This window comes from Salmo salar, chromosome 16 (assembly GCF_965601325.2).
Source record: "Salmo salar chromosome 16, fSalSal1, whole genome shotgun sequence".
NCBI lineage: Eukaryota > Metazoa > Chordata > Actinopteri > Salmoniformes > Salmonidae > Salmo > Salmo salar.
In genome coordinates this window covers 72427131-72450802 of record NC_138306.1, presented here as the reverse complement: position 1 = coordinate 72450802, position 23672 = coordinate 72427131, and the positions used below count along the sequence as shown (strand labels likewise).

The window sequence follows — 23672 nt, the reverse complement described above, 5'->3', positions numbered from 1 at the left end:
AGAGCATTTGGTTTGGCTGGAGACTTTATGTTACCGCTTATATCAATGGCATGACTATTTCAGCACGCACAATGGAGGATAAATCCAACAAACTCATTTTGATTCCGATACTGGCCGTGGTCTTCTTGATGATAGGCTATCAGTACATTTGTCCAGCCGGCAGTAACTCTTGTCGCTTCCTAACTGGGGACAAGTTGAGTGGAATGTTCCGCCAATATCACTCGGGGGACGACATTTACGCGTACCAAGAAGGGCTGGAGGAGGAGGGTTCCTCAAAAATTCTGTCCAAATTCAATTTTACTGACCGAGACCTTGAGCGACACGTGGATTTCAACATCAAAGGAGATGACGTTATAGTGTTCCTCCACATCCAGAAGACCGGTGGGACTACTTTCGGACGACACCTTGTCCGAAACATTCACCTCGAACAGCCCTGTGATTGTATGCCCGGACAGAAGAAATGTACCTGTCACCGCCCGGGCAAAGCGGAGTCCTGGCTTTTCTCCAGGTTCTCTACTGGCTGGAGTTGTGGTCTACATGCGGACTGGACCGAGCTGACTAACTGTGTGCCTGTAGTGATGAACAAGAAAGACAAGAAGGATGCTCAGAGGAACGGACGGTATGGGGTCTCAATTTGATTCTTGTTCCTGTAGCTAATCAGTAGAGCCTAAACTGTTTGTGGCCAGGAGAAACAGTGTGAGATGCAAGTGTATATTGACAGAATTCAATTCAGTGATCAGATAGGTTTGAAGGAATAATGTAGCCTATACTACATTTCTATAACAGGAACAATACCATGCAACAGGGGTGGAAACCTTGCCCTCAGGGGCTGCAGTGGGCAGGCTTTTGTTCCAACCCAGCATGAACACGGATTAAAATCGTTATGGTTTGTATTAAAATACTATGATTAGCCTCTCTTTTGAATAGAGCGTGCTAAAAGCTTGATTAAAGCATAGAAGACAAGGAGCTTGACTAAAGATATGAACAATTTCTCCCCTTGCACTCATGTTCCTGTTGAAAATGAATTTGCCCTTTTCTGAAGGCTTTAACAGGCAGTAGTTATCCTTACAGAGGGCTACTGTACATGACCCTTTCTAAATGGTTATAAACACATTATAAACACATTATAAACTGCCTCTATGTCAGGGTTATTCCATTTTGGGGTAGAAGGGCTGAAACACTTCTAGTTAAAAAATAAACAAGGTTTGTACTTTTGGGTTCTACTTGACATTACAATCATTTAATCTTCTTGTCTTTTTGTTGGTGCATTTGTCCTCTTGTTGGTCCTGATTCCATACTTCTGACTGTAGCTTTAGGATGTACTGTAACTATAGGGATAATACAAGTAGAGTACTGTAGATTATCCCCATGGTCTTTATTGGTATCAAGAGTTCAAAGATAATCAACGATTATGAGGGTGTTATAAAATACCATAAAGACTGAGATAGTAAAACCTGAAACAGTAAATCTGGTACAATGCACGTAAGTATTACAGAAATATGATCTGCTTGTATAAGAAGAATAAGCATGGAAATGAAACAGATCAAACGGTCAGACCAAAACCATGGCGCTGGTTTGTTAAAGTTCCAATGCAGTCATTTTAATCTCAATAACAAATCATTTCTGGGTAGCAATTAATTACCTTAATTTGAGAAATAAATCTCAAATGAAATGGTAAAAGATAAACAAAAATAGCTTGTTGGCATAGAGCAATTTCTCAACAAAAATATTTTCTAAGATTGTCTGGGAGTTGCCTGTGTGGAGATAACTGAAAACAAGCTGTTATTGGCAGAGAGGTTTGGAACTCTCTTTCTTATTGGTCTATTAACCTATTTTCCGCCTGGTGATGTCACCAGGCAGCCCAAAATACCATCCCACCAAAACAGGCTGAAATTTCAGGCAGCCTTTTGAAACTGCTCTTACAGTAAAGGGCACTATCACCATTTTCACAATTTCACAGTATTATTCCAACCTCATATTGTGGAAATATATATTAAACACATGAAAAGCATGTTTTTGACTGCACTGGGACTTTAACATGGGAAATTGAGAGGTTGTCACTCTGAGAGTCTCCATGCCTATAGGCTAGCTTGGAGCATCTATGGGGACATGATGGTCTTTAGTGGAGAGAGAGCTGCCATCTGTCTATTGTTGCTCACGGGTCATCTCACAGACACCCCATCATCTGGTCTCCCCTGGTCGAGGCTGTGTCAGGGCCGGTGCCAGGGCTCTGACAGCGTTGGCATTTCCAGGCAGTCCCCATGCAGCTCCAGAGCATGGGACGCTTCAGTCAGGCTAACGCATGAAAGGTCACATCAGATCCTGTCACATCAGACTAGTTTCATTGGTGCACCCAGCGTGGGTGAATGTGGATGTATCTCCTATTCCTAACCAACATGATCAGGATTAGGCTCTGCCCTAATGCTAAAATCCATCCATCCATCCATCCATCCGTTCAACCCTCCCTCCCTCCCTCCCTCCCTCCCTCCCTCCCTCCCTCCCTCCCTCCCTCCCTCCCTCCCTCCCTCCCTCCCTCCCTCCCTCCCTCCCTCCCTCCCTCCCTCCCTCCCTCCCTCATCCATCCATCCATCCATCCATCCACTCACCCACACATACATCCTTCCATCCCTCCCTCCCTTCTTGACTTCCGTCCTACTTTCCACATAATTTACCTTCACTTGACCAACCCCATCAGTGAGTCATGTGAGGTTACTGCCAATTACTAATAAGAGCACCGTGCCACAAAGTCCAGCATGGCATGCTGCTCACAGCAGAAACACACTGCTCCAACCTTAGAATCTGCTTCATTTGTCAGGTCTGCTCTTGCACAGTCAGCTGCAATGGTAGGAGAGAGAGAGAGAGAGAGAGAGAGAGAGAGAGAGAGGAGGCAAACCTCACTGTCTCACCCAAGTATAAAGCTAACATAATTACATGTTCTGGGTTCAATTTCATATCAGAACAATCAAATTCAAATTGCATTGAATCATCGTCTATGAACTGGAAAACTGCCCATTATCTTCGATAACAGTTTATTTTCTTCAATTCATTGAAAATGAATTGTCAAACCCTGAGGCTGAGGGACATGGCTTTGACTTAGAGCCTGTGAACATTGGCTAATGTGTTTCTTCCATAAAGAGACACCACTACTATATTAGACAATTATATTCTTAACGTTTTGCTTTGTTTTATAGGAGGAGAGATAAAACATCCTTCCCAGGACCCACAGCAGCCTAGTAGTCTAATAATATGGGTTTTGTGCACAAAATCCAGCACGCTAATGATTCAGCGTTGTCTTCCTCCTCCATGTTCCACTGGCACTGGGACCCAAAGCAGACCATGAGAAAATGAGAAAAAAAACATCTGGTGGCAAATTTCTGACATTAATCTTGTCCTGCACTTAAGTCAATTCCTCATCCGTTAAATCCCTCAGCTCAAGATTCCCATCTGAAGAGAAGGCTGTTTTATGTAAGCTCCTCTCCCGGTTAGTTCAGAGGGTAGATTGAAATTCTAACTGTATTTACAGGGAATTTCACATGACCCTGTCACAACCCATTTCACAAACACATATAACAAGGAAGTCACATCCGATAGGATGAAAATGAATAAGAATAAGTCATTAAAACAAAATAAAACGGATAATATATGATCAGAAGGTGATTATCAGTCGAGGTGTAGCAGCAGGTGTCTTCATGTACAGCAGATGTCTCACACTTCGGGGTGTGTGTGTGTGTTCCAGACACTCGGTATAGATCAGCAACACGCACGCATGCAAACACACACACGCACGCAAACCTTCTTCACACATCATTAGACTCAGCATCCTGGTCCTGACACTCAAATACCCTTTGTTTTTCTTCGCAGAAGGCAAGAGAGAGAGAGGTATGATTTCCGACATGAATTAGCCAAGTTGGTAAAAGGTAACTCTGTCATTAGTGTGTTCTCTCTGTGTAGTTTCTATAGACCTGCTATTAACTAGACCAGGGCTTCCCAAACTCAGTCCTGGGGCCTCCCAGGGGTGTACGTTTGGGGTTTTGCTCTAGCACGACACAGCTGATTCAAAGAATCAAAGCATGATGATGAGTTGGTTATTTGAATCAGCTGTGTAGTGCTTGGGAAAAACCAAAACATGCACCCATGGGGAAACCCTGAACTAGACCAAAGGTCCATTCCGTTATTATTTTCCATAGAAGTTGGTCAATTGATCATATGCCTTAATAAAGTCTTGTGTCAGCAACACTTTCTCCCAGCAATTGACTGGGAAGTCTTTCAAAAAACCAATGAGTCGTTGGTTAGGATCATATTCCAAAAATGTATCAGTCCCTAATCAGAACATGCCAAAACGTAATATATTCCATTGTAATGTAATATCATGCATTCTGCAGAGGTATTCAGAGGATAGTAGTAATCTCCACACTCCTTTACGGGAGATTAGAGATTACATCGTTTTATCATCTGGAGGCAGATTAAGGAGCAGATCCCGATTTATACACAAACTTGTTGTTCTTCACGCGTATGTATTGCACGCCACTAAAGCCCCGGATACAAGCCTGTTGTTCTTCATGTGTATGTATTGCACGTCGCTAAAGCCCCGGATACAAGCCTGTTGTTCTTCATGTGTATGTACAGCACGTCGCTAAAGCCCCGGATACAAGCCTGTTGTTCTTCATGTGTATGTACAGCACGTCGCTAAAGCCCCGGATACAAGCCTGTTGTTCTTCATGTGTATGTACAGCACGTCGCTAAAGCCCCGGATACAAGCCTGTTGTTCTTCATGTGTATGTACAGCACGTCGCTAAAGCCCCGGATACAAGCCTGTTGTTCTTCATGTGTATGTACAGCACGTCGCTAAAGCCCCGGATACAAGCCTGTTGTTCTTCATGTGTATGTACAGCACGTCGCTAAAGCCCCGGATACAAGCCTGTTGTTCTTCATGTGTATGTACAGCACGTCGCTAAAGCCCCGGATACAAGCCTGTTGTTCTTCATGTGTATGTACAGCACGTCGCTAAAGCCCCGGATACAAGCCTGTTGTTCTTCATGTGTATGTACAGCACGTCGCTAAAGCCCCGGATACAAGCCTGTTGTTCTTCATGTGTATGTACAGCACGTCGCTAAAGCCCCGGATACAAGCCTGTTTCTACTTGTTCCTTTCCCCTCTCTTTTTCTGTCTTATCATGAGGTGTTTTGAGTACACAGGTTTCGCGACAGAGATTCTGTGTGCGTGGTATTACAGTAACAGCTGTGTGTGTGTGAGTGTGTGTGTGTGTGTGTGTGTGTGTGTGTGTGTGTGTTGTGTGTGTGAGGTGAGGTGAGTGCTGCGTGTAACTCACCCAAGACGACCCAGAGGATTGGAAGTGACTTATTTAGAAGAAAACAACTGCTACGATGAACACGTCAAGCTACTGTAAATACTAATACTCCAGGGTTGAGTACTAGAGTAGTAGCACGCCATTGGCTGTGTCAAAGAATTTCAAAATACTTCTGTCTGACTCTGAATTGCTCTAATATAAGGTAATTTGAAATAGAGACATAACTTGACTGTTTTCATGTCTCCGTACCAAGTTATTTTCTGAGAAGCAATCAGGACATGCTCATAAGTGACATGTGATCTGTGTCTGTAGACCAGTGTTGTGGTTCCATGTATTACTGTATGTAGTTCCATAAGCAGTACATGGTCTTTCTGATAACTGTGATAAAGAGAAAGGTGACATGCTGACTACTACAATCCTGACAGGCTACTGTGCTCCTGACTTGTATAGTTTATCTTTAGGAAATGTCCAAGTCTTTGTAACAAAAGCAGGTTTCTGTCAATTGAGAAATATGCACTGCTGTGTGCTGGGGCGAAAGTGAAGGCTGAAATACATTGTGGTCCAAGTAACTCACTGGAGAGACCATTATTCTTTGGTGTCTCCCCGCCTACCCACCGTCCCTCGCCCTCTTCCTCTCACCCTCGCCCTCCTTCTCCCACTCCCCTCTCTCTCTCTCAATTCAATTCATTGGGCTTTATTGGCATGGGAAACATGTTTACATGGTCAAAGCAAGTGAAATGTATAAACAAAAGTTTATCTCTCTTTCTCTATCTCTCTCTCTCTGTCACACACACACTACCCAAGATCTACCCGGTAAATCTCTCATTTTACTCCACTGTCTCCACACCAGTATCCCTGGGGCTTTCCTGTAGCTCCCGAAATAGCATCCCAGATCTGAGACCATCAGAGAGCCACAGTTAGCCCTCGCTCTTTCTCTCTCTCTCTCTCTCTCTCTCTCTCTCTCTCTCTCTCTCTGTCTCTCCCTCTCTCTATCTGTCTGTCTCTCTCTCTCTGTCTATTCAATCTGAAATGGATCTCTGTGCTGTATCGAGTAACATACCTTCTCTGCCTATTCTCCCGTGGGCTTGTAATGGACTGCACATTGTACTGTGGATGTGCAGTAAGTGTGTGGATATTTGTGTGTGTGCGTGCGTGCGTGTGTGTGTGTGTGTGTGTGTGTTGGCACGAGGGCGTGTGTGGGTATAGAAAGGTATTCTATTATCACCTCATGTAACAACTGGCAGAGCATTCCAGTAGAGGAAGTGATCTGTTCAGTTACGTTCACTAATTGCTCAATTAATATGCAAAACTCTATTTAATCCAACAGCATCAGCTAAACGAGTGGTGTTAAGTTATCACAGCGTCTCTAAAGGAAACAAGGATTTCACACACAGCTGTTCACGCTTGGCTAGCACATAGCATCTTTCCCTGCATTAAATGAGTGTTGCATCAGCATTCACTCTTCATCTGTGGAGAGAGACTATACACGCCGTCGAACAGAAGAGAGTGAAGGAGTGATCCGATTGGTCCCTAATACAGTTGAAGCGGAAGTTCACATACACCTAGGTTGCAGTCATTAAAACTCGTTTTTCAACCACTCCACAAATTTCTTGTTAACAAACTATAGTTTTGGCAAGTCGGTTAGGACGTAATTTTTCCAACAATTGTTTACAGACAGATTATTTCACTTATAATTCACTGTATCACAATTCCAGTGGGTCAGAAGTTTACATACACTAAGTTGACTGTGCCTTTAAACAGCTTGGAAAATTCCCGAAAATGATGTCATGGCTTTAGAAGCTTCTGATAGGCAATTGACATCATTTGAGTCAATTGGAGGTGTACCTGTGGATGTATTTCAAGGCCTACCTACAAACTCAGAGCCTCTTTGCTTGACATCATGGGAAAATCAAAAGAAATCAGCCAAGACCTCAGAAAAACAATTGAACTCCTCCACAAATGGGTCTTCCAAATGGACAATGACCCCAAGCATACTTCCAAGGTTGTGGCAAAATGGCTTAAGGACAACAAAGTCAAGGTATTGGAGTGGCCATCACAAAGCTCTGACCTCAATCCTATAGAAAATTTGTGGGCAGAACTGAAAAAGCATGTGCTAGCAAAGAGGCCTACAAACCTGACTCGGTTATACCAGCTCTGTCAGGAGGAATGGTCCAAAATTCACACAACTTATTGTGGGAAGCTTGTGGAAGGCTCCCCGAAACGTTTTACCCAAGTTAAACAATTTAAAGGCAATGCTACCAAATACTAATTGAGTGTATGTAAACTTCTGGCCCACTGGGAATGTGATGAAAGAAATAAAAGCTGAAATAAATCATTCTCTCAACTATTATTCTGACATTTCACATTCTTAAAATAAAGTGGTGATCCTAACTGACCTAAGACAGGGCATTTTTACTAGGATTAAATGTTAGGAATTGTGAAAAAGTGAGTTTAAATGTATTTGACTAAGGTGTATGTAAACTTCAGACTTCAACTGTACATGGTGACAGTCATTTACATTCAGGAAGAGAAACATTGGTTCTGTCCCAAATGGAACGCTACTCCCTATATAGTGCACTACTTCTGACCAGGGCCCATGGTGCTCTGGTTAAAACTAGTGACCTTTAGGGAATAGGATGATATTTGGGACTCACCCACTGAGAGAGATACACTAACAGTCCCATTCTGCCTAGTGTGAGCTCTGACGTTACCTGATGCTCTGTATCAAACATACTTAGTGAGCTCAGTTGTCATAATTGGGGCTAGTTTGATTTTTTTACCTGACCATGATGTTCTCTGGGCTCTAGTCATTACAAGTGAATTACCCCAACAACATCTTCCAATCCTGGAACTACAAAATCTGGAACTACAAAATCAATCTCACACTAGAGTGAATTAATCTGTTCACTCCCACACTTGGCTGTACAGGCCGGGGACAGTGCTGAGAGTGTGAATGGACAAGAGGTCAGTCTGACCGCTAGAACTGGAATGAGTTTCATTCTATTTCTAGGATCTGACCTTACTCTACAGACAGCTCAGGCAGGTATTTCAACTCCTGTGGAGTTGTCCTCCCTGCAGTCTCTAAGACGGGGCTGTGTATATATAGTATCTATGCTCTTTTATCCATCACTTATCATATCATTCTCTGCCTCTTTTTTGTGACTTCTCCCTCTCACCCTCTGTTTGTATTTTTCTTAGACCCTATGGTGCAGCGAGGGTTTATAATGTAGAGCTCCAGCTCTTTGTTGTGTCGTTGTGTCTGTGGGTCTCCCTGTCCCTCTCTGCCTCTTCTTCTGTAACTTTCTCTCTCTCTCTCTCTCTCTCTCTCTCTCTCTCTCTCTCTCTCTCTCTCTCTCTCTCTCTCTCTCTCTCTCTCTCTCTCTCAGTGAGGGTTCATTAAGTAGATCTCTAGACCAGACTAGGGAGGATATCTCCTACGGTCTGGCTGCTGGCAGTAGTCACACAGCTCCACATGGCTCTGGCTCAATGGGCACACTGATGATCCAACTCCCATCTGATCGTTTCCCACACTAATATAACTCCCATACTGACATTCAAATATTCTGAAAGAAATGTTTAGGCGATGTGATTTTATGTGTTATCTTCAGTTCCCTGCTTTGACCATCTTTCAGGCCCCTACAGTAAGCATTGAATTAATCTGCCACTAAGTATAGTAACATTACCAGTGGTTGGTTGGTTAATGGTTCATGGGAAATGGTTGATTGCCGGTTAGTGATCAGTTAGTTAGTGGTTAGCTCTGATATGTCTTCATTCTCTATCTTTCTTGTTCTTGTCTCACCGTTGGCCTGCTGCCTCTACCAATCCCAACGTGCTTGATAACAACACGACACTCTGCACGGTTCACGGACACCACCTCCATTCCCAGCAGCATATTCCACCTCTTGCAGGGGGGCCCGGGGAGCAGGAGGTCACAAACTCACACCCTCTGGGTCTCCTGCAGGGAAGCTAATTCACACACCAGAAAGGGGTGTCGGAGGGTGTTTGAGGGTGTTACGTTTGGGAATAGGACAACCGATTGGGTTATTGTGAAGATGAAAGTGTACGATAGAAAATGGTACGCCTCGTGTAGCCTATGTGGGTGAATGTAGCTTCAGTGTGGTGTTTAGTGACACCTTTGAATTGGATTTGCACTGGCTGTGTGGTACACTCCCCGAGAACCATCAACACCCTAGCTTCAGTGTGAAGTAGAAACATCCATCTCTTTCAAACCGCTTATCTACCCGTATGACACAATATGGCGGAAGTAAGGGTAGCGTAGGAACGCTAGTACACAAGTACCAGGTCAGGCAACTGTGATTTATGAAAATGTCTGATGAACTTATTCACCTCATTGGATTGGAATCACAGACAGTAGTCTCAGTTTGGCCAAACTTCCTATGGGGGGACAGTGCACAGACTTAAAACAGTCAACACAGTAGTAGAGTAAGAGATGGTGCTGCAGTGGATAGCAGCCATTTTGCAGGCTCCTGACTAATTCTTTTTTGTTGTTGTGCATAACGTGTTCGCCATAATTTCCTATGAACGAAAACAACTTCTGGACAGAACAGCGACCACTAACCTTGATTTGGATGACAATTTATACTTCGATGATTCGACAGCTCTGGACTTGCTGCTTACTCCAGACCAGGCGCTAATCCCCGGGACATGAAAGAGAAAGTGACAGCGCAAGACAGGCAGACGAGCCGCCATCCTGACGAGATTATGTTGACGAGGAAATAAACCGCCTTTACCCTCTGTTCTATTGGCGAACGTACAGTCACTAGAGAACCAACTGAACTTTAATATTCAATGTTTCTCAAAGTCGTGGCTGAACAAGGACATGGATAATATACAGTGCATTCAGAAGGATTTCGACCCCTTGACATTTTCCACAATCATCTCAGCAGCACTCCACCAATCAGGCTTTTATGGTAGAGTGGCCAAGCAGAAGCCACTGCTCAGTAAAAGGCACATGACAGCCCGCTTGGAGTTTGCCAAAAAGCACCTAAAGGACTCTCAGACCATGATAAACACGATTCCCTGGTCTGATGAAACCCAAGATTGAACTCTTTGGCCTGAGTGCCAAGTGTCACATCTGGAGGAAACCTGGCACCATCCCTACGGTGAAGCATGGTGGTGGCAGCATCATGCTGTGGGGATGATCTTTCAGCGGCAGGGACTGGGAGACTAACCAGGATCGAGGGAAAGATGAACGGAGCAAAGTGCCGAGAGATCCTTGATGAAAACCTGCACCAGAGTGCTCATGACCTCAGACTGGGGAGAAGCTTTACCTTCCAACAGGAGAACGACCCTAAGCACACAGCCAAGTCAACGCAGGAGTGGCTTCGGGACACGTCTCTGAATGTCCTTGAGTGGCCCAGCCAGAGCCCGGACTTGAACCCGATCGAACATCTCTGGAGAGACCTGAAAATAGCTGTGCAGCGATGCTACCCATCCAACCTGACAGAGCTGGAGAGGATCTGCAGACAAGAATGGGAGAAACTCCCCAAATACAGGTGTGCCAAGCTTGTAGCATCATACCCTAGAAGACTCGAGGCTGTAATTGCTGCCAAAGGTGCTTCAACAAAGTACTGAGTAAAGGGTCCGCACTGCTCTGATTCAGAGGGGTTAAATGCAGAAGACACATTTCAGTTGAATACATTGAGTTGTACAACTGACTAGGTATCCCCCTTTCCATTTCAGTTTTTTATCTTTAATGCAGACTATACTATTTACCAAGAGAGTTTTCATCTACATTTTTCATGGCTATCCATTTGCCACTACAAACCGATGCTGGCACTAAGACTGCACTCAATGAGCTGTATAGGGCAATAAGCAAACAAGAAAATGTTCATACAGAGGCAGTGCTTCTAATGGCTGGTGATTTTAAAGCAGGGAAACGGAAATTAGTTTACCTTCATTTTTACCAGCATATCACCTGTACAACTAAATGCAACAAAAATCTACATCACATTTACTCCACACACAGAAACTCATACAAGGCTCTTGCCCTCCCTTTGGCAAGTCTGACCAAAACTCTATCCTCCTGATTCTTGCTTACAAGAAAAAATTCAAACATGAAATACCAGTGATGCCCTCAATACGGAAGTGGTCCAATGAAGCGGATGCTAAGCTACAGGACTGTTTCGCTAGCACAGACTGGAATATGTTCTGAATCCTACTATGCCGGCTCTGACGGATGTGGCAGGTTTAGCAAACTATCACGGATTAAAAAGGTAAACCAAGCCGCGAGCTGCCCAGTCACGTGAGCATACCAGATGAGCTAAATGCCATCTATGTTCACTTCGAGGCAAGCAACACTGAACTAGTGTTGTCACAATACCATCATTTTGACTTCAATACCAGACTTAGTACCACAATACTCAATACCATCACGACACTCGATACCAAAACGATACCAAAACGATACCACGGTAAAAAATAAGGCATATTAGCCAATGCCACAGAATGGCACCTGTACCAGACAGATAAACTCAGCTACTGCTCTGTTAAATGGTTGGTCATCTTTTTGAGCACTTTTTTTTATTTTTTTTTACATCAACATATTTCAGAGACAGCCTGAATTAATCAATTATACAATGATACAATCAATTAGACATTTATTTGTTTACCAATCTAACTACATAATGGTAATAATTTATTTGAATGGTAAATCTCTGTGGATAAATTCTGTAAATCACCATGTAGCCTTATCCACAAAACTGGTGAATACATATTCAACAGGAGTGTGTTGAGTTATTGAGCTTGTTTTAGCAGATTTCATGGGGCTACAGATGGCAAACAAGCTTATTTTATAAAAATGTGCACTGTCTCTTTAACCAGTAATAACGTCATTCACAATGCAGTTAGTTCGCTAATGAGAGACCGAATAAGTGAATGAATAATATTTTGGCAATCAGCTTTGAAATCAGCATATTTTGCTGATTACATTTTGCTGATCACAAACAAAGGACTAGGGTAGTGAATTGATGTCAGATTTATCTGTAAGCTAGCAAGGAAAGTTATCCTACAAAGCTGGATGCAACCGGTATTTCATTGTAAAGTGTTCTAGCCTTGTATAGACATTGTTTTGTGAACAATAATTAAAAGTTTCAACATTTCTACAGGCAGTGTCGCATTATTCAAGTGTGTTAACTTCTGTGCAGCATGAGTGGGTATCTAACATAATGCCGCCCAGACTCCCAGTGCAGGTTAGCAATGAGTAAGTGGAACTGGCACGCTATAATAAGGGGTCGGCTGTGCTTATAGACAGAATTGATCCGTGAGACACAATTGACAGAAGTACCGAAAGTAACATAAATTCTAGCACCTAGTATCGAAAAAGTACAAAAGTTTTGGTATACCGTGCAACACTAGTCTGAACCATGCATGAGTGCACCAGCTGTTCCGGACGACTGTGTGAACTTGCTCTCCGTAGCCAATGTGAGTAAGTCCTTTAAACAGGTTAACATTCACAAGGCTGCATACTCATAGCATGCGCTGACCAGCTGGCAAGTGTCTTCACTGCTATTTTCAACCTCTCTCTGACCAAGTCTGTAATACCTACATGTTTCAAGCAGACCACCATAGTCCCTGTGCCCAAGAACGCCAAGGTAACCTGTTTAAATGACTATCGCCCCGTAGCACTCATCTGTAGCCATGAAATGCTTTGAAAGGCTGGTCATGGCTCACATCAACAGCATCATCCTTAAAAGTTTCTACAGCTGCACCATTGAGAGCATCTTGACTGGCTGCATCACCACTTGGGATGGCAACTGCTTGGCATACGACCGCAAGGCACTACAGAGGGATGTGCATACGGCCCAGTACATCACTGGGGCCGAGCTCCCTACCATCCAGGACCTCTATACCAGGCGGTGTCAGAGGAAGGCCCTAAAAATTGTCAAAGACTTCAGCCACCCATAGACTGTTCTCTTTGCTACTACACGGCAAGCGGTGCCGATAGCTTTTATCCCCAAGCCATAAGACCGCTAAATAGTTACCCAAATAGCTACCCGCACTATCTGCATTTTCCCTTTTTGAACTAACTCTTTTGACACATTACATACACTGCTGCTACTAATTATTATATATCCTGTTGCCTAGTCACTTTAACCCTACTATATGTACAGTTGAAGTCGAAGGTTTACATACACCTTAGCCAAATACATTTAAGCTCAGTTTTTCACAATTCCTGACATTTAATCCGAGTAAAAATTCACTGTCTGAGGTCAGTTAGGATCACCACTTTATTTTAAGAATGTGAAATGTCAGAATAATAGTAGAGAGAATGATTTATTTCAGCTTTTATTTGTTTCATCGCATTCCCAGTGGGTCAGAAGTTTACATACACTCAAATAGTATTGCTTTAAAATTGTTTAACTTGGGTCAAACGTTTCGGGTAGCCTTCCACAAGCTTCCCACAATAAGTTGGGTGAATTTTGGCCCATTCCTCCTGACAGAGCTGGTGTAACTGAGTCAGGTTTGTAGGCCTCCTTGCTCGCACACGCTTTTTCAGTTCTGCCCACAAATTTTCTTTGGGATTGAGGTTAGGGCTTTGTGATGGCCACTCAAATACCTTGACTTTGTTGTGCTTAAGCCATTTTGCCACAACTTTGGAAGTATGCTTGGGGTCATTGTCCATTTGGAAGAGCCATTTGTGGAGGAGTACAACTGTTTTTCTGAGGTCTTGGCGGATTTCTTTAGATTTTCCCATTATGTCAAGCAAAGAGGCTCTGAGTTTGAAGGTAGGCCTTGAAATACATCCACAGGTACACCTCCAATTGACTCAAATTATGTCAATTAGCGTATCAGAAGCTTCTAAAGCCATGACATAATTTTCGGGAATTTTCAAAGCTGTTTAAAGGCACAGTCAACTTGGTGTACGTAAACTTCTGACCCACTGGAATTGTGATGCAGTGAATTATAAGTGAAATAATCTGTCTGTAAACAATTGTTGGAAAAATTACTTGTGTCATGTACAAAGTAGATGTCCTAACCGACTTGCCAAAACTATAGTTTGTTAACAAGAAATTTCGTGGAGTGGTTGAAAAACAAGTTTTATTGACTCCAACCTAAGTGTGTGTAAACTTCTGACTTCAACTGTACATATCTACCTCAATTACCCCTTTTCATCGACTGGTACCCTGTGTATATGGCCAAGTTATCGTTACTCATAGTGCATTTATTCCTCTTGCTATTCTTTTTTTTATTAAGAATCTCTCTCCATTGTTGGGTAAGTAAGCATTTCACTGTTAGTCTACACCTGTTGTTTATGAAGCATGTGACAAATACAATTGTATTTGATTTGAGCCATTTTCCAGTAAGTGACTCAATTCCACCTCATCAAGCCAGTGTGTGTCCTTAATGGTAATGAATGAGAATTGTCTTGGCTAATATTGATCCCATGTTCCTCATTTCCTCTACGGCGTGAGTTCCTTGAAAGCCTAAGCAGGCGATGGGGAGGTGAGGGGAGGCAAGGGGGGAGACAGCAAGAGCGTCAAGTTCGCCCCACACACTCAGGGAAATCAATGAGAGGCTGTCTGCGCTGCAGATGAAGGAGACTTGGAGATCAGGCCATAAGAGGTGCATAGACATAGAAATCGAATTCTAGGTCTATGGGAATACAAGGTGTTTCAACAACTATTGCTCCTGTTTTAAGTGTCCCATCCATTCATTTACGTTAGTCATTGAGTGCTTTGTCTGATATAGCAGCATACTGTTTTCTTAGAGTTGTATTTTTTTAATCATATGAGTTTGTCCAAGTATCTTCCCGACTATCATGGGTCCGAGTACCCATAACACCCTCTGTTTCCCTCAGACATTTCTAAACCAGAGAAATGTGTCAAAAAGGTCAGCAGACACTGCAGACACTGGATAGTTTACTAAAGGCCAGTGGATACAAGTCCAGCCGTGTTAAATGCCATAAGCCAACTTCGCCCATTTCGTTTTTTTATATTTGACCAATTATCTTTATTCAACCATCCATCAGACAGACACTGGGAGTCCTGGCAGGGCAGTATTGATTGCTTGTCCAGAGTGCCCAGAGTGTTTCTATGCACTGTTGAAATGGTCAGTTATGAATGATTGAGAGACACTCATCTTATTAGGGTGGATAGAGACCTCTCTCTGCCGCTGGGTCAGATGCATCCGAAATGGCACCCTATTCCCTATACAATCCACTACTTTTGTCAAATAAGTGCACTACATGGAATAGGGTGCCATTTTAGACACAGCCATTGCATTGACCATTCCAGAAGATGAGGAGGGGTGTTCTTCTGAATGAAAATGATTATGTAGTAGTGAATTACGTTGTTGCTCATTTACATACTTTCCCAAAATTGCGTGATTTACTATTTTATCTCAATAAATATTAGTGACTATTTGTAAATTATATCGGCTTCCTCCAGTGCATGTTCATATTCCTTGTTGCAACACAATTTGAATTGTAGTTACACAGGGATTTTGTGAGAGCAACACAGAGAGGAGCTGGGCTAATTTGCCTGCACTTCTCTGAGCTCTGTGGAAATAGTAGTTTGTTTCTCAATGAAGTCATCAGACAGGATCAGTCCTCCAGTCGCGCTAATAGAATCCGAGCTGTCTCATTCCATTATGGAAACCCAGTAGAAATCACAGATATTCATTAGAGGAGTAGCAACCCGCTACAGCTGTTTAAACAGTGGGAGGGAGTTGTAGTGTAGACAGTCATCTAAGGTCAGGGTTAAAGTACCGATTTGAGGATGGTAAGCTAGATCTGTCCATGTACCTGCAGCGTTTAACCTTTTACTGCAGTGGGCTGAATAAGGGAGTGTTTCTTGGTAGTCTTAATAAAAGAAGACACATGCACCATGTCAGATATAGAGTTGAAATGTATTACATTTTGAGTTTGCATCCCAATATTACACTTCATATACATAATGGAATACTGAAAAATATAAAAACCGTTTGACATAAACCCACCAGATTTTCTGTGTTAAAAAAACAATGTTTATTAATTATGAAATTATGAAAAATATGAATAGCATTCTACCCATGAGGCCACTATGTCATTTGACTGCAGGAAAGGTCTACACAGAGGAAATGGAGAAGATTCCCCATGTAATGAGAATGTTTAGTTGGCACGATGTCCCATTTTAGTTGGGTAGAAATGATTGGGAACAAAGTGGCTGCCAGCTAAACTCTCTTTTTGTCACCATATGCAAGTGGACCCTAAGCATTGTTTGAGTGTCATTTATAAGGGATCATAATATATGTATAAGCACACAGAGTATATACGATTTGGCGTTAAATAGTTTGAGTTTCACATTTTCAGCTTGTTTTATATAGATTTCATCCCCTTTTAAAGATGACTGGCGCTAACACTGTAAAGCAAGCCCACAGGCTCTGGTCAGCTTCAAGTGACGAGTTCTTTCTGTGCTGTAGAAATGAAACAAGTATACTGAACAAAAATATAAATGCAACACACAGCAATTTCAACAATTTAAGTGAGTGACAGTTCGCATAAGGAAATCAGTCAATTGATATTAATTCGTTAGGCATTCATTTCAGCATGCCAATTGCACACTCCCGCAAAACTTGAGACATCTGTGGCGTTGTGTTGTGTGACAAAACTGCACATTTTAGAGTGGCCATTTATTGTCCCCAGCACAAGGTGCACCTGTGTAATGATCATGCTGTTTAATTAGCTCTTGATATGCCACACCTGTCAGGTGGATGGATTATCTTGGCAAAGGCTCACTATGTAAACTAATTTGTGCACAAAATCTGAGAGAAATAAGCTTTTTGTGGGTATGGAAAATGTCTGAGATCTTTTATTTCAGCTCATGAAACATGGGACCAACACTTTACATGTTGCGTTTATATTTTGGTTCAGTATATATGTAAATGCTTGGAGTGTAGCCAGTCTGTAAGTCAACATCCATCCTACTACAGAATATGATCTTCGCCCAAGTCAATTACATGCCAAACGTGTGCATGTTGAAACAAAGTGTGCGTGCACTGTTGTTTTGCACAGTAAGATAAAGCTGAACACTCAATTGTTTGATGACGGACTCTATTAACTGTTGACTGATGCCCCGACCTTCCCAACCACTCTGTCCCTCGAACACACACGCACGCACGCACACACACACTCGCACGCACGCACACACACACACAGACGAGTAATCGGAGCGCTTTGACATTCACCCATTCATGTCAATAGGTCACTATGAAAGAATAGGCCTGTCCTGTGGTTGGCGGCCCAGGTGTAGGATCTTAATTGGACCAGTATTGTCACAACAAAATAATCCTGCAGCAACAGGATTTGAACGGTTAGTCCATAATGTTTCTTGAACAGTGGTTAGGCTATTAGCTGCTCAAAATGTAGTAACATGAAAAGTGAAATACTGTTAATATAACTGTGCGTTAGTGTGGGTTTTCTGTGATTTTATGCAAATCATGAAACTCATCTGCATTTCCCGTGGTGCAGGAAAATTCTCAGCAACAAAAGAGTGATCAAATAAAGATCCTACATCTGTAGGTGATGGAGGTCTAAAATGCCCTCTTCCCAGAAACACTGTGTAGGCAGCAGCTCTGGGAGTGTGTGTCCATCTCTCTGTACAGCTCTGGGAGTGTGTGTCCATCTCTCTGTACAGCTCTGGGAGTGTATGTCCATCTCTCTGTACAGCTCTGGGAGTGTGTGTCCATCTCTCTGTACAGCTCTGGGAGTGTGTGTCCATCTCTCTGTACAGCTCTGGGAGTGTGTGTCCATCTCTCTGTACAGCTCTGGGAGTGTGTCCATCTCTCTGTACAGCTCTGGGAGTGTGTGTCCATCTCTCTGTACAGCTCTGGGAGTGTGTGTCCATCTCTCTGTACAGCTCTGGGAGTGTGTCCATCTCTCTGTACAGCTCTGAGAGTGTGGTCCATCTCTCTGTACAGCTCTGGGAGTGTGTGTCCATCTCTCTGTACAGCTCTGGGAGTGTGTGTCCATCTCTCTGTACAGCTCTGGGAGTGTGTCCATCTCTCTGTACAGCTCTGGGAGTGTGTGTCCATCTCTCTGTACAGCTCTGGGAGTGTGTGTCCATCTCTCTGTACAGCTCTGGGAGTGTGTGTCCATCTCTCTGTACAGATCTGGGAGTGTGTGTCCATCTCTCTGTACAGCTCTGGGAGTGTGTGTCCATCTCTCTGTACAGCTCTGGCAGTGTATCCATTTCTCCCCACACACTCAGTGCCAGTTTAATTCATTTACAGCCTGTGCTGTGGTCGAATATCCATTACGACTTGGAGTGTGTGTGTGTGAGTGTGTGCGTGTGTGTGTGCGTGTGTGTGCGCGTGTGTGTGTCATGAGAAAAAAACGTTGTTAGGATCTATTTCTGCTGACACATTAAAATCTCGGTCGATGGTAGTCTGCCACCTGACAATAATCTCCTAATTACCTTTGAGGGTGGTGTGTGTGTCCCCTGCACCAAAAGGTCAACAGTCAGATGGTTCTTTAAATGGCAGTCACAGAGCCATTATTACCACTTCAGTGGTGCAGACTGACATTTCTCTTTCCTTAATTACCCCTAAGAGTTTTGGTAGAAATCAATATTTGTTCATCAGTATAGAGACAACATCTGACGTACTCTGACTCCTCAACGCCACTGCTCACCGTTGAGAAAGTCCTGTTCAAGCAATTCAGTTTCTGTTCAGGCAAAAATGTTAGCAATTCAGTGTTGACTATGGTATCTATCGCATGAAGTGTCTGTTCCTTCTCCGTCAAGTATTCCCATCTGATTCAGAATGTACAAGTGAATGCTTTGTTGAAGCTTCGTCTCCTCTGGCAGGCTCAACTCTTTTCCTACCCGCTCCTCATAAAATCTCTAGCAGCTCGCCGTTAGGAACCTCTGAGTGAAAACAAGCAGCGCTCTACGTTTGACACAGTCTGACTCCATGCAAGATCTTTATTTTGCCGTGTAGCTGCAGCTTTCAAGGTTTTAGTCTTGATCTCAATTCTCAAACTCCTGTCGTACCTGTCGGGGGGGGGTTCCATTTTTTTTTCCAGTGCCCAAAACGGTTCCCCTACTTTATTTGACTACGGGATAATGTAGAAAATACTGCAGTGCGGTGTGATCTGTACTAGAAGAAGTGTTTCTATATACTACACTCATCTTTAGCCTATATTCCCTTTTTTGATTTAGAAGAAATCCTCCAGGGATTGGATGTTCGATAAGTTAATCGTTTTCAGAAAAAGGACAGTATGCTACTTAGCGCAACATGCTACTTAAATGTAGCTATTTGTTATGTAGTGAAAGGAAGGTACCGAGGTATGCATATTCAGGAGCTAGGGAGGCCTAGCAATAGGATGAGAAATATCTCTTATTCAGTATTAAAAATGAGATAGCCCACTGAGCTCTCAGCTCATTTGGATCACTGTTTAGAGAGAGCGTTATTAGAGTTTCCTATCTTCTAATGCTGGCTATTTTTACATGTGAGAAATATTATATTTTCTTCATTCTTTTCATCGCCCCATTTCCACCTTTTTTCTCTCTACATCGTCAAATAATTATAGCTCATTGCCACCTGCTAGCTCATCAGTGAGTGTTAGATAGAGGGAGGGAAAGTGAAAGACGTGTGCCAGTCTCACTCTCTCTAACTCTCCCACTTCTCCCACTTCCCAGTTCTGTCATTACAGATTGGAGAGCACGGAGGAAAGGAGACAAGGAAAGGAGACATGGAAAGGAAGGAAGTATTGAAACTAATGTCTCTTTCTGTCTTTGCTGCTGCAGGAACTTCTACTACATCACCATGCTGAGGGACCCTGTCTCCCGCTACCTGAGCGAGTGGAAGCACGTGCAGCGCGGCGCCACCTGGAAGACAGCCCTGCACATGTGTGACGGCCGCTCTCCCACCCAGGACGAACTGCCCGCCTGCTACAGTGGCGACGACTGGACCGGGGTCACGCTGACCAACTTCATGGACTGCCCTTCCAACCTGGCCAACAACCGGCAGGTCCGCATGCTGGCCGACCTCAGCCTGGTGGGCTGCTACAACGTCTCCACCATCACCGCCGGCGCCGAACGGGAGCGCGGCCGCGTCCTACTAGCCAGTGCCAAAAACAACCTCCGCAACATGGCCTTCTACGGCCTGACCGAGTTCCAGCGCAAGACGCAGTACCTATTTGAGCGGACGTTCGGCCTGCGCTTCATCCAGGCTTTCACGCAGATCAACAGCACGCGGGCGGCCAGCGTGGGGGTGGGGGAGGGGTCTCTGCGGCGACGCATCGAGGGGCTCAACGCCCTGGACGTGGAGCTGTACGAGTACGCCAAGGAGCTGTTCCTCCGGAGGTACCAGTACAGCCGCCAGACACAGCACCGGGAGCAGAGGCTGAGGAGGAGGCAGGAGAGGCAGGAGGAGAGGCAGGAGGAGAGGCAGTGGCTACTCCAGCACAGAGCCCCCATCTCCAAAGCCAGGAGGGAGGAGGAGGAGAGGGAGATAGAGGGGTTGGAAGGGGAGGAGGTGGGAGGTGTAGCCACCACAGAGGACTACAGCAGCCAGGTGGTGAGATGGTGAGGCCGTAACACCCATGCAAGGACTAGTACTTCCTGTCAGTTTCCCTCTCTCTCTCTCTCTCTCTCTCTCTCTCTCTCTCTCTCTCTCTCTCACTCCCTCTCCCTCTCCCTCTCTCTCTGTCTTGGGCTGCCCAATGGTGTCTTAATCTTTCAGATTGTATTTATTATTACTATGTATTAGGATGTGGTCAACTTTTGTTTCTCCTCTCATGCAGAGTTTATTGTGTGTGTTCATTTTCTAATGCTTGTCTGTTCTTCAGAGTAGGTGAACAACTCTGGGGTGTCAAATGGACATTCTACAAGATTTGATCAGAATCTCCATGGGACTGTACGTAAACAAAATTAGCGCCTCAGGATTCTTGAAAGTAATGTGGTTCGCTTAGGGTTGCAAAGGGAGGGTGTATTACTGGAAACTTTCGAAGTTTACCAGTAAACTATCAGGATTTTGGTAGCTTTCTTTTTGTATTTTATCAGATGACATCTACTGGCCATTTTGGGTACTTCAGATTATCACAGGTGTCAGTAATTATCTATGGCCCTCTATGTGGCCTTATCACATGTAAAATGTATAAAATAATCAAGTAAGATGATTCTAAAATAAGAAATTAAATGAAAAACCTGTAAAATATTATCCTAATATAAACCATCAACTTAGTGAATGCCATTGGTGTTTAATAAGAGGGTTTCAGCATTAAACACCTTTATATTTTTTCACACACTTTTATTTATTTTACAATGTCTTTGTTGTAAATGTTTTGGCGCCAAAGTGGTGGCAGTTGTGAAAAAAGTCAATAGTTGGAAGAGTTGCAGAGTTAAATGAAAATAATGCCATTCTTAATTAGATGCTTTTTTTCCATTAATGACGCTATTTTCTCTTGAACCATGTGGTCTATCCACTAAAAACTCATGGACAATATGGACACAGATATATAAAAAAAATGAATATAAATATTTTTAAAGTTATTTGAGTAAATTACCAAAGTTACCAAAGATTACATTTTAATTACCAAAATTACTGAAGATTCCGGTAACTTAGCTTTACAACATAGGACTTGCTCATGATTTCTAAAGTAAGATATGCTAGTAAATAACACAATAAATTATTATTAACCACCCTCCCATACTTTGGTTATTTAGGACAGGACGTGTATTAGTTTACCTTGTAAGTTTGCTTTCCAACTATGAGTTAGTATGTACAGTATGATGGTATTCAAGACATTCACCTGTAAGAAATGTGCATTAAATGTACGCAGCATACCACTGATTTCCAAGCTTTCCAAAAGCTGTCCTCTTTTCTGCTTCCGTTCATATTGTGTGTTAATCATGACAAAGAGAAGCCTTGATGACATCCACTTCTCTTTGCACGCTTTCCCTGTCAAATCCACGAACGCACACACGCACACACACTCACACGTCCACACACACGCACACGCACACACACACACACACTCACTGTGTGATGGAACTCTGTTTAAGATGTTAGAAATAAACACCGGGGGGCACAATAGGCTGGCTGTCTGAACCAATTAGAGCCCTCTTACATCATGGTGGTGTAGAGCTGCCGTTAGCCATTAGTTGTGGTTACAGGCAGTTCAGGGTGAAATGAAGCGTTTAAAGTGCGATTGAGCTCGACTCCAACGCAGCACAATTAAGAGTAGGCTATCTGAATATCTTTCTCCTTCATCAGGGTACATAGTCACTCTGGGGATTTCTACATACCAGAGAGGCTGGTGTGATGTGATGAAGAGAGAACAGAACCAGTGATGTATGGAGGAGGAGGAGGGAGGGGAGGAAGAGGAGGGAGGGGAGCAGGAGGAAGTCAGTGTGTTCTTACCCCAAAATAGCCTCTCTTCAGCCCAGCTGCAGTTCTCAGGCTATCTAATTGCTATCGCAGAAGGAGAGAGAGAAGAGACTTATTGAGGTCAATAATTCTACAACCATCATTACTTCTTATCAAGTCAACCCAGTAACAGTGAGAGAAGTTGTTTTTCTCCATAACTACTACCATGCACTACTCTGAATAACACTTAGAATGTGAAGCTTTTTTTTAAAAAGCAGTGTGATTCCAGTAGAAATCCATTATTGCAAGAATTCAGACAAAAATAAACCTGTGTCAAGTCCACCGCTTCTCCAAATGGCACTTGTTCTAACCGTAGGAGCTCTATCACTTTTACAATCATTAACATGAGCGAGCACTGTGAAATGGTTAGTGAAGCATAAAGGGATATGACATATGGCATTCAGTAGAATCGTTTGGTGCCATAATTTCTAAAGAACAAGCTATCCAGTCACTCCTCTTGTTTTCTGAAGATCTCTCACTGTTGATTGAAATGGGTCATTCCGGTGGTTCTGGTTTGACTAATTTACCTGAAATATACATTGAAATGAAATGCAGACAGCCCTGAACCACATGGAGTCCTTATACTCAGTACACTTATGTCATATGCATCATATTATGTAGAACTGATGTTTGGGAATCCGACTTTTTAACATTTTTTATAGTAAAGTATCTGTGGTCCGTAGAGATGCCTGTAAAAACAAAGGCTTTGTCGACTTACATTCCAGTTGACTTATATGGGAAGGGCGGGTGCTGATCGAAAGACAAGTGGTTATCGAGAAACGTGAAAATATGTGGATAGAAAGGGAGGTGTGCAGGAAGGAAGAGACAAACACTGTAAAGGGTTTTACCAGACAGAAACAAACAGTTACTGCCTGGTTCCCAGTCAGTGTGAAACACAGCACTAATCCCTGTATGCCTCCAAAATGGTACACTATTCCCTATATGTGCACTACTTTTGATCAGTCTCTGGTCTAAAGTGGTGCACTATAGGGAA

General features: G+C 43.3%; 1 protein-coding gene across 1 annotated transcript; it reads left to right on the top strand.

Annotated features, from left to right (window-relative positions):
• Positions 1–6: 6 nt before the first annotated feature.
• Positions 7–22262, top strand: LOC106574551 (heparan-sulfate 6-O-sulfotransferase 3-B). Its single transcript, XM_014150515.3, has 2 exons — positions 7–619; positions 20056–22262. Exons 1-2 carry the CDS (start codon positions 51–53, stop codon positions 20837–20839), a joined length of 1353 nt encoding a protein of 450 aa, XP_014005990.1. The 5' UTR covers positions 7–50; the 3' UTR covers positions 20840–22262.
• Positions 22263–23672: the final 1410 nt, after the last annotated feature.

What these genes read in the sequence shown, in the direction of transcription:
- LOC106574551 (XM_014150515.3), top strand. Translation starts at nt 51, where the DNA reads ATGACTATTTCAGCACGCACAATGGAGGATAAATCCAACAAACTCATT. An exon ending in GATGCTCAGAGGAACGGACG is followed by an intron (nt 620 to 20,055) that starts GTATGGGGTCTC and finishes TTGCTGCTGCAG; the next exon opens with GAACTTCTACTACATCACCA.